Source organism: Medicago sativa, chromosome 5 (genome assembly GCF_051527215.1).
Source record: "Medicago sativa cultivar Bolivia chromosome 5, Bolivia_mono, whole genome shotgun sequence".
NCBI lineage: Eukaryota > Viridiplantae > Streptophyta > Magnoliopsida > Fabales > Fabaceae > Medicago > Medicago sativa.
Genome location: NC_140753.1, coordinates 40,598,285 through 40,612,390, shown reverse-complemented (window position 1 = coordinate 40,612,390; position 14,106 = coordinate 40,598,285). Strand labels below are relative to the sequence as shown.

Here is a 14,106-nt window from a genome sequence, read left to right as displayed (position 1 = left end):
CTCCTGAAGACTAGAAGCTCCTGAAGACTAGTGCTCCTGAAGACTAGAGGTCCTGAAGTGCCACGTCATCAGAAGCGGCCTTATCAGAAGCTATTTTCACTAGAAGCTGAAGATCAACTGAATTTGCAGAATTCAAGGATTCAAGAGTTGTTTCATGGATTGAAACTCGTCTAAAGATGGCAAAAGACTATTGGAACTTTGCAACGGTCATTTCAAAAGTATTTGAAGGCATTTGCTTGCAAAATGAACAAGAGCGTTGACATTGTACTATGTATGAACTGTACAACCACCTTCTCTACTACTCTGTTTTGTGTCTCCACTACAAGACAAGATAACAACTCAGAAGATACAACCAAGCCTGCAGAAATGTTCCCTCTCAACTGGAATGGATTTGAAATTGATTCTTCATAGGATAATAACTAAATCAGGCAAAGAATCATTGGTGAAAGATCAAGCTTCAACAACGACTCTTTTTGGATGTGCTGGCACTTACAACGTTCATTTCACACCTCTATAAATAGGAGTGAATACCTAAGGAATGAACAAGACTCTACAACAATTTGAAAGCGTCAAAACTCTGTTGAAATCATTCCACATCCAAAGTTCACTTAGAATTTTTGTTTTTCAAGTTCATATCTTAGAAATTCTTGAGTCTTAAGAGTCTTATCTGATTTGTATTGTGAACACCACTGATTGTATATCAAGTGTTCAATCTCAAACATTTTTCATTGTAATTTTGTTTGATTAGAAGTCTCTTGCAGTTGTGCTTGAGCATTAGAAGTCTCTTGATTGTGTTCTTGAGCATAGGAAGACTCTTGCAAGTTGTGTTTGAGCATTTGAAGTCTCTTGCTGTGTGCTTGAGCAATTGTAATCAGATATTACATTATAGTGAACTCTCCTTGGAAGTGCAAGCGGGACATGACTACTTCCAGTTTGTGGAAGGAACCTGTATAATTGCTTGTGTCTTTCTTCTTTCCTTTCTCTCTGTTTTTATTCCGCTGCATACGCTCCTGATCACCCAATTCAGAAGCTGTTCTTCAAGTTTCTGAACTTAAGTGTTTTGAGTTTTAGAGAAAATGAAGAAACGTCCAACACAATTCAACCCCCCTTCTTGTGTTTTTCTCCCCTTCAATTGGTATCTAGAGCCTTGATTCTGTGGATAACACCTAACAGTGTAACAGTCCAAGATCTGAGAAAAACATGTCTGGTGAATCATCTGTTTCTGGCTCTGGTTCTGGTGCTAATCATAATGATGTGGCTTATGATTACAATGGTGACAACAAAAAGTCCAACTCTGGAAAAGTTCCTAAGTTCAATGGAGATCCTGAAGAATTTTCTTGGTAGAAGACCAACTTCTACAACTATATCATGAGTTTAGATGAAGAACTATGGGATATACTTGAAGAAGGAGTTGGTGACTTGGTTCTTGATGAAGAAGGAGCTGCTGTTGATAGAAAGAAACATACTCCTGCTCAGAAGAAGACCTACAAGAGGCATCATATTATCAGAGGAGCACTTGTCACTACTATTCCTAAAGCAGAGTACATGAAGACGAGTGACAAGTCAACTGCTAAAACAATGTTTGCTTCTCTTTGTGCTAACTATAAAGGTAGCAAGAAAGTTAGAGAAGCAAAGGCTCTATGTTGGTTCATCAGTATGAGTTGTTCAAGATGAAGGATGATGAAACTATTGAGGAGATGTACTCAAGGTTTCAAACCCTAGTATCTGGACTACAAATACTGAAGAAGAGTTATGTTGCTTCTGACCATGTTAGCAAGATACTAAGAAGCTTGCCTGCTAGATGGAGACCAAAGGTGACTGCCGTTGAGGAAGCTAAAGATTTAAACACTTTAAGTGTTGAAGATCTTGTTAGTTCTCTCAAAGTTCACGAGTTAAGTCTTAATGAACATGAGTCTACTAAGAAGAGTAAATCAATAGCTCTTCCATCCAAATGCAAGTCATCAAAAGCTCTCAAAGTAGTTGACTCTGAAGAAGAATAACCATCTGGTTCAGACTCTGAAGAAGATGTTGCTGAGATGGCTATGCTCTCCAACAGACTGCAATATCTGGCTAAGAAGAATAGGAAGTTTCTGACCAGAAGGAGTAACATCAGAAGCTCAAAGAGAGAAGATCAGAAGGGATGCTTCAACTGTAAGAAGCCTGGACATTTCATTGCTGATTACCCTGATCTTCAGAAAGATAAGTCAAAGGACAAGTCAAAGAAGTCAACTTTCAAACCAAGCAAATTCAAGAAGCAGATTAAACAGAGTTTGATGGCCACCTGGGATGATTTAGAAAGTGATTTTGCATCTGATAAAGAGGAAGCTGATGAAAGTGCAAAGATAACTGTTGGGTTAGTAGCTACAGCAACTTTAGAAGCTGGATCAGAATCAGATTCAGAAGAAGAAAATGAGGTATATGCTAAAATTCCCAAAGAAGAGTTGATTGAGTCTCTTAAAGAACTCCTTACACATTTTGAAGTAAGAACCAATGCGTTGAAAGATTTAAAAGAAAAATATGTTGATTTAATGAAACAACAAGAATCAACTCCATTGGATCTGAAGGCTTCTAAAGAAGGACTCAGAGGTTTTGACTTCATATGTAAAACTTATGAAGACAAGTTCAGGTTCTTATGTCAGAAGCTGCAAGAAAAGTGTAATGGAAAACCTTTAAGCAACCATGAGATTGCTCTTGAATATTTTATCATGTCTGACATTGACAGAAGCAGAGTTGCTTCTATGATTTATAGCATTTACAAGAACAATGGCAGAGGAATTGGTTTTTCAGAAGTGAAAACTAATGAAACCAATCTTAAATCCTGTTGTGAATGCATCAAGGAAGGACTGAAAACAGTTTTTGTACCTGAAAGTGTAAAAGGTGAAACTGTGGTTCAGTCAGAACCTGAAGCTTCTGGCTCTAAGGCTAAGATTGCATCAAAGCCAAAGAATCTTAAGTCTAAGGTTGTGACTAACTCTGAATCCAAATCCTCAAAGATCAGGATTCTGAAGAGATCAGAATCTGTTCCTCAAAGTCTGTTGAAACCAGAATCTAAGATCCTGAAGTTTGGTATTCAGAAAAACAAAACATTTTCTTCTTCTGAAATACCAAAACCAAAAGGTGTTAAACCTAAGGTAATGGTTCATCAGAAGCAACCTAAAACACAATCTAAAGTACAAGAAGTGAAGAGTAAAACTTCCAGTACTAACCTTCCAGGACCCATAGCACAATGGGTACCTGTCATACCCCAATTTTTGACCTAAGGATCCTGCATTCATCCATTAACACGTGTCCTTTGGCCCCGATCAGTCTTTGACTTTTCGGTGGAAAATTCGGCAGAGAGGTATTTTAAAATACCTCATTTTTAGTTCCGAGTCGGGTCCTCTTCTCTTTTATTTTCATTTTTCATTTTTAATTAAAATTTCCATCCTTTATTCTTTCTTTTTTTTTAAAAAAAAAAATTTAATTATAATTTTTGTTTAGTCTTTATTTGTTTAATTATTTCATTTTTAGGTAAGTCTTTTTTTTTTTTTATTCTATTTTAGTCTTATTTGTTTAATTATTGCATATCATTTTTAGATAAGTGTTTGCATAACTTTAGCGTTATTTTTTTTTCTTTCCTCTTTTATTTTTTTTAGTATTATTTGATAAGTCCAAAAAAGGAGTTCCAATCCACAAAAATTCTTTCACACGCCTGCCTCATGGAATTCTAGTCCAAATCCATACAGCCTGTTCGCACCTCCAACGCGCTCTTCCTCTATCCGATCCCGAAACCCAGGAACAAATTCACTTTCCTTCTGCACAAGCCAGGGATTCGGTTTCATCTAAACCCAGCACTCTAAAAGGACCAATCTGCAGCACAGTTAGGGGGCGGAATTCACCAATTTTCCACGCACAATTTTCATTGAAAACCTGCAAAATGACAACAGCAATTCAAACGCAGCAAACAACCTTAAATCCAACACCTAAATTCAAACCCAGTCACATTACAAACATCAACCCAGCAGCACTCAAACCAAGCATCCTGTTCGAACTAAACTCACGCCACTCCAAACCACAAAAAGCCATCGCACCAATCAACAACAGACCAACAATTTTCAAGCGGCGACATTCACAATCCCCACAACCAGTCACGAACCCATAACTAAAACAATAACATCTACACCCGACATTAACCTAACCGGCGAATCAGAACCACCTCAATTCGTCACCGACGAGCAGCAAAGCGAAGAAGGAACCAAACAGACCGTTTCACGACGTAACGGAACCGCAAAAGCCAAAAATCAAACCGTGTCACAGCAGCCGATCAAACCCATCACCGAACGAACGAACCGACGCCGTCGTTGACAGCGTACAACAACTAGACACGACACAACAGCAAGCTGTTGCAAGCCGCAGCACACCTCTTTCACAAGTCGACGAAAACGAATCGCGGCAAAAAGGTAGTTGCTTGCATACATCTAGTTTTTTTACATGTGTATTTGTGTTTTGTTTCCAGATCGAAGAAGAAAGGAATTGAGGGAGGAAAAGAATGTCTGAGAAAATGGAGAGAGAAAGACGAATTGAAATGTGGGAAGAGATAAAGAAAAACGTTTTATAACCTCCCTGTATCATATGCGCGCAGGCACACACACTAACAGTACACCCTCGTATTTATGGCCATTTGATCTCAATCTAATGATCCTGATTGAATCCCCATAGGCCCACGCCCTTAACCTAAGCCCATTAACTCTTTTACTTACTGCATGCCTCTGAATATTGCCGCACCCCCCTGCATGCATTTTCATATTTATTTCGTTTATAGTTTGTGAATTGTTCATGCATTTTATTTTCATTGTATATATTCCACTTGCATCTCATTTTAATTCATGGTACATTCCTTTTTTTAGCATCTTTAATCATCATCATTTATCTTATTAGTTGTTTAGAATGTAATTAGGCTTCAATGTAATTTATTTATTTTTATCGCAGACCTTAGAATGTATTAATAGGTTTTTTGTAATAGTTTAGATGCATGTGTGCGTGTGTGGGTGTATGCTTTACTTGTTATACTTTGTAGTTTAGGACAATGGTCTTTGTGGTGATCCAATGTCACCACAAAGTGCCCACGCTTTTATTTTCTTGCTCCGTTAGTGGTAGTTCTAGTTTAATCATTATTCAAAAAAACAACAAAAACATGCAAATAGTTCAAAAACACAAAAAATATTTTTTTTAAATAAACCTTGATCTTAAATCGAGTGACGTCTTTTTATTTTCTTTTCTTAATCAAATATCAATCAATCTAATTTATTTTGAGTCCATTTTCTTCAATATTAAAAAACACAAACAAATTCATTTTGCCATTTGGCTTTTCCATTTTAAAACCTTTTTCAAACTAATAAAAAACACACAACCAATCAAACGTCAGTTTTTTAACCACGAACTACGTGATTTTGATCCCTCACGGGTACGTAGGCAAGGGACTTGTCCTTCCAAATCAATAAAATGTAGATAAACTAAGTCTTCTTTCTTTTTATCATTTCAAATCCTTTTTTTTCCAAAAAAAGCAAGTTATAGCACATTATTTAAATAAAACCAAGAGGTTCCCGTAGAGTACTACGGACATAAAGGGTGCTAACACCTTCCCTTTATGTAACTAACCCCCGAACCCTAAATCTTTTCAAAATGGGGTGTTTGAACTTTTTTCCCCTTTTCTTTAAAAATTAAATGTTCAGTCGTGAAATAAAACAGTGAGTCAAAAGCTAATCAAATAGCCTTGATCTCCAAAAAATGATGCGACAGAAATGGCGACTTCACTGGGGACCCCCTAAGAGGGTTGAGCCTAACTTGGTCTTATTTAATTTTTGTGCTATAACTTGCTTAAAAAATAAAAAAAATAAAAGATGGAAATACGTGTATATATGTTCTTCCTTCTTCTTTCTTCTTTCTTTTAACGTGAGTGGTGAGATGAGTCCTAACCTGGACTTGAGTGAAACATAAGATAGGAGTGGTAGACTCATAGTGGCATACTGAGAGTATTCTCGTGTCTTGTCACACGTGAGATAACCACACTCAGCGGAGGAGCTTGAAGTGATATATGTCAGCGGGTGTTGTCACGCTTAGACTTTATTACTCTTAAGTTTCCGTTGAACGCTAAGGACCTTTAGTAACCCTTAACCCATCTTGGCCTTTTTAGGACGTAGTGTGGTGGCTAACCGGGTGTTGTCTCGGTATTAGTCGACACGCGATACTACACTCGAATTAGACTTTCCTACGAACGATGTTGGACCGGGTGTTGTCTCGGTATCCGATAAAGTTCAAAGGCGGTTGGAATTCGGGAACTTTGGTAGAACCCTTGTTACAAGTACAAATAAAACCATAGTCCTTACCAAATGGCGTTGTTACCCTTGACTCCAACATGTGGACTTAACCTCACCATATTATCACTGTTTATGTTAGCACAATCGTGCATACATGCATTCATTCATTCATGAAGACTTTTTCTCATTAAAAAATATCGAAGGACTTAAACAAGTTTTTGTAAACATTGTAGATATGGCTACTAGGAGTATTAAGAAGTATAGCTTCCAAAGCCAAGATCTGGGAAGCTTGAGGAGTTTAGGAGATGTCATCACTAATCCAGCAGGTTTTCAGTCTCACCATGGGAAGTTGCTCAAGATTCTCAACACAAAGTTCGACGAAGGGATCCTCAAGACTTTGGTCCAATTCTATGATCCTTTCCTCCACTGCTTCACCTTCCCGGACTACCAGCTTGTCCCCACCCTTGAAGAGTATTCCTATTTGGTCGGTCTACCCATACTTGATATAGTACCTTTCCGTGGTCTCGAGGGGGCCCCTAAGGCATCAGATATTGCAAAAGCCCTTCACCTCAAGATATCCGACATAACTGATAACCTCACTACCAAAGGGAAAGAGAAAATCCAGGGGCTAACTTCCAAATTCCTAATCAGTAAAGCCAACATTTTTGCTGCATCAAAGAATACCGTTGCTTTCGAGTCCATCCTGGCCTTGCTCATATATGGCCTTGTGCTTTTCCCCAACGTTAATGGTTTTGTCGATGCTAATGCCATCCAAATTTTCCTCACCAAAAACCCTGTCCCTACTCTCCTTGCTGATACTTACCACTCCATCCACCATAGAACCGATAAGCAGGGCGGAACCATTCTTTGTTGTGCACCTTTACTCTATAGGTGGTACATCTCACACCTACCTCAATTCTACCTCTCCAAAGACAAAGCTATATACTCCGAAAAAATCATGTCCCTTGCTCCAGCTGATGTAGTTTGGTACAACCCAGCTTACGACACCGGAACCATCATTGACTCATGTGGAGATTTCGGTAATGTGCCTCTCCTCGGTATACATGGGGGAATCAGCTACAACCCTATCATTGCTAGACGCCAATTCGGGTATCCTATGAAAGAAAAGCCTTGCAACATTGCATTTGAGGGCACATTCTATCTCAACCTCACCGATAGCAAAGCTATGAGAGACCAGTTCGTGAAAGCTTGGCGTACCATCCGCAGGAAAAACAGCAATCAATTGGGGGATAAGTCGGACCTCACTTATGAAACCTATACCCAATGGGTTATCGACAAAGCTGTTAAGCATAGGATGCCTTACCCTCTACCGAGGTACTTGTCATCAACTACCCCAGAACTACCTTTACCCTTACCCCTCAGTACCCAAGAGAAGTACCAGGAGAAAATGGCTGACTTAAACCGTGTGTGTACTACTTGGAAAAGGAAGTACGAAGAAGCTATGTCTGAAGTAGGGGATAAAGATGTGGAAATACTGCAACTCAAGCATAAGCTCCTTAACAAAGAGCGACAATTGATCGAGAAAAATGCTCAGATCCAAGCCCAAAGTGCGACGCTTGCGCAATTTATCAGCAAGAAGGAGTGCATGGATTTCTTCGCAGGGGCGCACCCAGATTTCGAGGAGTAGTCTACTACAAGAGCTCAAGAGTTTCCCACCTGTTTCACCACTTTATGTTATTTTCTAGCTTTTTGTGATGTACTTTGGAGTCCATCCCTTGGCTCAGTTTTGTTAAAAGAGAATTATCTTGTAGTACTTTAATTAGTCAATGAAATTTTCAATTATGATGTTTACAAATTTGCTTTTATAAGTCCTTCGATAAAAAAAAAGTGTCTATTTTTGCATAAGCATCATGCATCATTTTGCATTTCATAGTCTCAATTATGAGTCTCACAAAATTTCTTTTCCATAGAGGTCAATCTGTTTCAAAAGTGGTCCGACTGTCCTCGCCCAAGGCCAACTCGCACCTACGACACTCGTGCAAACAAAAAGGGAGAAGTGTGGACAAGAGATCACAACGCTCCAGGGCGAGTCAAAGAATCTGCAGTTCCAGCAGGGGCACGAACGCCAACATCAACAACAGCCTCGACAACAGGCTCCAAAGATGCAGTTTGACCCAATCCCAATGACGTATGCGAAGCTGCTTACGATCTTGCTCATGAAGAACCTTGTCAAAACTAGAAAGCCTCCTCGAGTGCCCAACGAGTTGCCGGTTGGGTATCAACCTGACCTCTCCTGTGCCTTTCATCAAGGAGCACCTGGCCATGACATTGAGCACTGTCTCTCTTTGAAGATTGAAGTCCAGAAGCTGATTGAAGCCAATATATTGCTCTTCGAAGATTGAATTCGGACTTGCAAGCCACATTTGGGTCGTTTTTGATCTTCCTTCTACTACTTATCTGTTCAAATAATGCGTTGGTTTGTTGTTTGCTGCTTTTCAAAAAAAAAACCTTTCGTTCTGCCCGAGACGAAAGTGAACTGGTGTAGGGCTTTTTGCTTTAAGCATTTTCATCATTAATAAAAAGGTCGTTTTGATCCCGACTTTGTTTTTTATTTTGTACTTTGTTCTGGAAAAATGGTAATACAAAAAACCAAAAAATATAATCATTCTCAAATATCTGCATAATCATAACTTACACTTGTCAAAATCAATAATCAAATCATGCATTAATAAACCCGTTGAACACGTTAACCATGTACTCTCTTCCAACTTTGAGTTCCCTGTGTCCGAAGCTGAAGAAGGAAAATGAAGAGATTCCCGACGAGATCTCTCACATATTGGGGCATCTTAGCCATTGAAGCTGCAAACAAAATATCAAGGAGATTGTCCAGAAGATGACATTCAATTACAAAGACTGGCTCAGCGTGCTACCATTCGCTTTGCTCAAATATCGTACTTCAGTACACATTTCAACAGGGGCAGCCCCCCCTCCTTCCCCAATATGCAACATGGAGGTCGTGCTTTCCGTGAAGGTCGAAGTCCCGTCAATAGGAGTTCTGCTAAAGTCCAAGCTTGATCGAATTTAAACACATGACGACGTTGTGCAAACATATCAAAAGAGGTTTGAAACAAGCTTCTAACAAAAAGGTTCGTCCCCATGAATTTCAAGAAGGAGACTTCATGCCTAAAAAGGTAATACTTTTCAATCAGACTCCAGGGGCAAGTGGATGCTTAACTATGAAGGCCCATATACAATGACTTTTGCAACTACGGATGGTGACAAACTCACGCGTCCCATGAATGCCGGTGCAGTCAAGAAATACTCTGTCAAAAAATAAAAGCTCGATAAGTCGCAAATCATAAAAAGCGGCTTAGGCAAAAATGAGCGTCTCGGTGGACTGAAAACCCGAAAGGGCGGTCCAGGCAAAAATTAGAGACATGAACAAAAAATGATGATTATCCTGATAGGTTGAAACCCGAAAAGGGCGATCTATGCAAAAGTTAAGGATCATGACAAAGTAACTGCATCCAGTCAAGCACCATCCACTTGGGGGCATCCAGCTATCAAAAGACCTCTGATTTGAAGCATCTGCAGATCAAAGACTCGGAACTGGGGCATTCAAAGTTGTCAGGGAGTATAACGGTTATTGTGTTCAATGTACCTTCCAATATATTTACCATTTTCCAAATTTTTCAAAGATCCGTGGAGCCATGCCATTGGCAGGTCCCCACTCAATTCATCAAATTTGAGCCTGTGCCCAATTATTTGGAACTCTCATTTATTCTATTTGCAAAATTTCTTCTATTTTTGATGGCAATACTCGAAGCAAAATTTTTCAAAATACAACTTTTTTTACATCTTTTGAAAAGTGTGAACAACAAGCACACTCTCTTTGAATTCGTGAGTAGGTGAAGCGTACATCAGCATGCACCTTGAGAACGGTTACATTCCAAAAGAGAAGCGTGGCTAAGCATTATGGAGAGGACCTCTGCTTCAAGCAAGATGCTTTCACAGTCAAAACAAAGAAATATATACAAAAAATAATACAAAAAAATCAATGCTCGCTAAGTTGAAAACCTGAAAAGGCGGCTTAGGCAATAGAGAGCGTCCCGGTGGACTGAAAACCCGAAAGGGAGGTCCAGGCAAAAATTAGGGGCACAAAAAAGGAAGATACTCCTGGTGGACTGAAAACCCGAAAGGGCGGTCCAGGCAAAAGTTAAGGATTTTTTTTTTAAAAAAAAAATACAAAAATGACTGTCGAAGCATGACAAGGGAAAAACATTCCGCGCTGATTTACAAATGGCGACTTCTTCCAGGCTGATGGTTAAACAATGGGCTTTCTCCCCAAGAGGCATCAGTTGCCACCTTATGCCAGGTTTTACACCGCCAACGGCTCGATTTGTTCACAATGATATCATCTCCAAGGAAGTTTGCCGAGTGTTTGTATTGCGATGTCAGTCCGCCTCCCATCCTACCTGTCTTGTCTCGTTTCATCGGGTCACCAGCCATACAAATTTGTACATACAGTCATACAGGGTACAATTCATACAATCATACATTCATACCTTAATACTTTCACATATTCATACCCAGCATATGCATAATATCAATTCATACATGGTTGCATCAGTCACCCAGAGTTTTGTTTGGCCACACCCCTTCGATTCGGTCCTTACTTATCATTGTGCCAAACGGCGAGTTCTACAAACGAGCAGTTGGCAATCATCTTATTATCATCAAGAGTGCCATCCCCAGTGTGTCTGGTCAAGAGATGTCACCCGTCAGTATCAAGTGGCAAGTCCTAAACAAACGGACAGCTTGAGTCTATCTTTATCTTGTTTCAAGTGGCAAGTCCTAAACAACGGACAGCTTGAGTCTATCTTGAGTCTATCTTTATCTTAATTCAAGTGGCAAGTCCTAACCAACGGACATCTTGAGTCTATCTTTATCTTCTTTCAAGTGGCGAGTCCTAAACAACGGACACCTTGAGTCTATCTTTATCTTCTTTCAAGTGGCGAGTCCTAAACAACGGACAGCTTGAGTCTACCTTTATCTTGTTTCAAGTGTCAAGTCCTAAACAACGGACAGCTTGAGTCTATCTTTATCTTCTTTCAAGTGGCAAGTCCTAAACAACGGACAGCTTGAGTCTATCTTTATCTTCTTTCAAGTGGCAAGTCCTAAACAACGGACAGCTTGAGTCTATCTTTATCTTGTTCCAAGTGGCAAGTCCTAGACAACGGACAGCTTGAGTCTATCTTTATCTTATTTCAAGTGGCAAGTCCTAGACAACGGACAACTTGAGTCTATCTTTATCTTCTTTCAAGTGGCGAGTCCTAAACAACGGACAACTTGAGTCTATCTTTATCCTCTTTCAAGTGGCGAGTCCTAAACAACGGACAGCTTGAGTCTACCTTTATCTTGTTTCAAGTGGCAAGTCCCAAACAACGGACAGCTTGAGTCTACCTTTATCTTGTTTCAAGTGGCAAGTCCTAAACAACGGACATCTTGACTTTACCTTTATCTTGTTTCGAGTGGCAAGTCCTAAACAACGGACAGCTTGAGTCTACATTTTATCTTGTTTCAAGTGGCAAGTTGTAACACCCATACTAGACGTATCTAGAAAGTCTAGCACGTGCGTTAAATTGAGTACTGGATACATTAAGATTTACAACTTAAAAAAAACTTCGAATGAATAATCTTATACAACAAATGCGTTTGTGCAACAAAAATACAACTCAGCTTTTCATAAATATACTATAAGCAACCTTGATTAACCATACATCTTGTAGCGGTACAAACGAACACTTGTCGCATCATCCATTCGGCTACTAGCTTGCTAATCCAACCTGTTTATCTGAAACAAATAAGGATTGGGATGAGACATAATGTCTCAGTGAGTTCCACCTAACCCTAGGCTATAGGTAACCTCAGGGGAACCTACGGTTACCACGTGTCTACAATACAACCTGACGGTTGATTATACGTGTGTGCAGTCTTGTATACTTAGACGGTTGTGCATACTAGGGCCGTCATAAAAACATCTTACTTGTTAAAGGCTTACTACCATCATATGTGTCATGGCGGTCAAGGGAACCTAAGACCACTATGCCAAGATACGGTAAATGCATCGAGGGCTTCATGTAACATGTTCATGACACAATCCTATGCCGGACGATTAGGGAAACCTAAGAACGTCATCGGCATCACATTCTTTACTTAACTTGTACTTGTACCTAACATAATCGTACATTAGTTCGTACGTGGTCATAAACATATTCATGTCATACATATATTCGCATCTAAGTTCATTATTCATTATGTTAGCGTTGAACAAACATTCTTATCTTGGTTCATTTTACGGAGAGCCACGGGTGGAGTAACCCCGAGAACAATCCCATACGTGACCGATGTACGTACATCGGACTCCCTCGGTGTCGTGCGGGTCCCTTGCGGCTTAAACCGTTCCCCTTAGGTCGAGAACCGCTCGTATCCCCCTGGCGTGGATAACAAGAGACACGAGCACCTACATCTTGTTAATTTCAGTGACATGCGGGTCCCTTACGGCTTGAATCGTTCTCATATTGAGAACCCCTTGTATCCCCCTGACGTGGATAGCAAAAGACATGCCACCTACTTATACTTGTCATGGTCTTGTCGCTTATTTAGGTTAAACCTATTCATGCTTAAAGCTTACCTCGGAACCTTGATCGATCCGAATAGCGGTAAGTGTTCATACTTGTTCATGGGCGTAGAAATATTCTTCGGAATCTAACTTATACATGCATTCATGATTAACAATCTAATTCTCGACAACTAGTCGAGGCTCTAGTTCATTCCCCTACTTGAAATATAACTTGCTACCCGATCGTGAAACGGATATTTCTCTCATATGTCATGTTTTCCAATATAAATAAATACTTGCTTTGCTTTCAATAAAACATTTAGAAATCTATTCCTTGGAGTCTTGTTTTGAGGGGTTTACATTTATAAAAGATTACGTGAATGAAAGCCGAACCGGAGCACGACAAAAAGGCGAGACGAGAAAACAGGGCAGCAGCCACTGTTTGCTCTCCTTGAACTCGCCGTGGCGAGCTGGTGGCGAGCAGCCACCCCTTCCGGCCTTTCTTGCTCGCAATGGCGAGCTCTTTACTCGCCGTGGCGAGTTGATATAGCTCAGCCCTGCATAAAACATGTTTTTGTCCCAAAATCCTCAAAACAAAGCTTCCCAAGGCATATATTGACTCTATGGACCATAAAGAACTTGCAAAGTAGTCTTGGAACAAGTATTCACATGTATTGGAAGCATGACATAAAAAGGAGTAATAATTTCTAAGCATAAACCCTACACATATATGTTTTCTTGCAAGCATAATCACACAATCCCAAAGGGTAGGAAGCTAACTAAGGAACTCACCTAACAAAAGTCTTGTGATTGTTCCAAGCTCCAAGCTCAACAAATTTCCAAACCCTAGCTCTTGATTCCAACTTCAAATCATTTCCTCTTGGATTCTTTACCATGAAATAACCATTCCATAAACAATTTTAAGCTGCAAGCATCACCTTCTCTTGTTATGAACAAACCCTAAGTCTTCAATCTTCCCCCTTGTGAAGAAAAGGGTGAAAACCATACTTGAACCATGCTTCCTTGCTTAAGAGATCATGATGGAACTTGGCATGAACTTGTCATGGGAGAGGAAGAAATTTTTGAAAGGATTAATGAAGGAGAGAAGAGGGAATGGCGTGAAAGAAGAGAGAAGGTAGAGCAATTCCCAATTCCAAGAACCTAGAGAGAGAAAGATTATAGAAAATGAGATATTTTTGGTCCAATTTACTTAAATACCCCTTTCTC

The 14,106-nt window shown here is 39.8% G+C and overlaps 1 protein-coding gene across 1 annotated transcript; it reads left to right on the top strand.

Annotated features, from left to right (window-relative positions):
• Window positions 1-3,691: 3,691 nt before the first annotated feature.
• On the top strand, window positions 3,692-8,856 carry LOC146922114 (uncharacterized). Its single transcript, XM_085715218.1, has one exon. It carries the CDS (start codon window positions 6,451-6,453, stop codon window positions 7,942-7,944), a length of 1,494 nt encoding a protein of 497 aa, XP_085571344.1. The 5' UTR covers window positions 3,692-6,450; the 3' UTR covers window positions 7,945-8,856.
• Window positions 8,857-14,106: the final 5,250 nt, after the last annotated feature.

Excerpts from the sequence above, each read along its gene's own strand:
- LOC146922114 (XM_085715218.1), top strand. The coding sequence starts at position 6,451 with ATGCATTCATTCATTCATGAAGACTTTTTCTCATTAAAAAATATCGAA.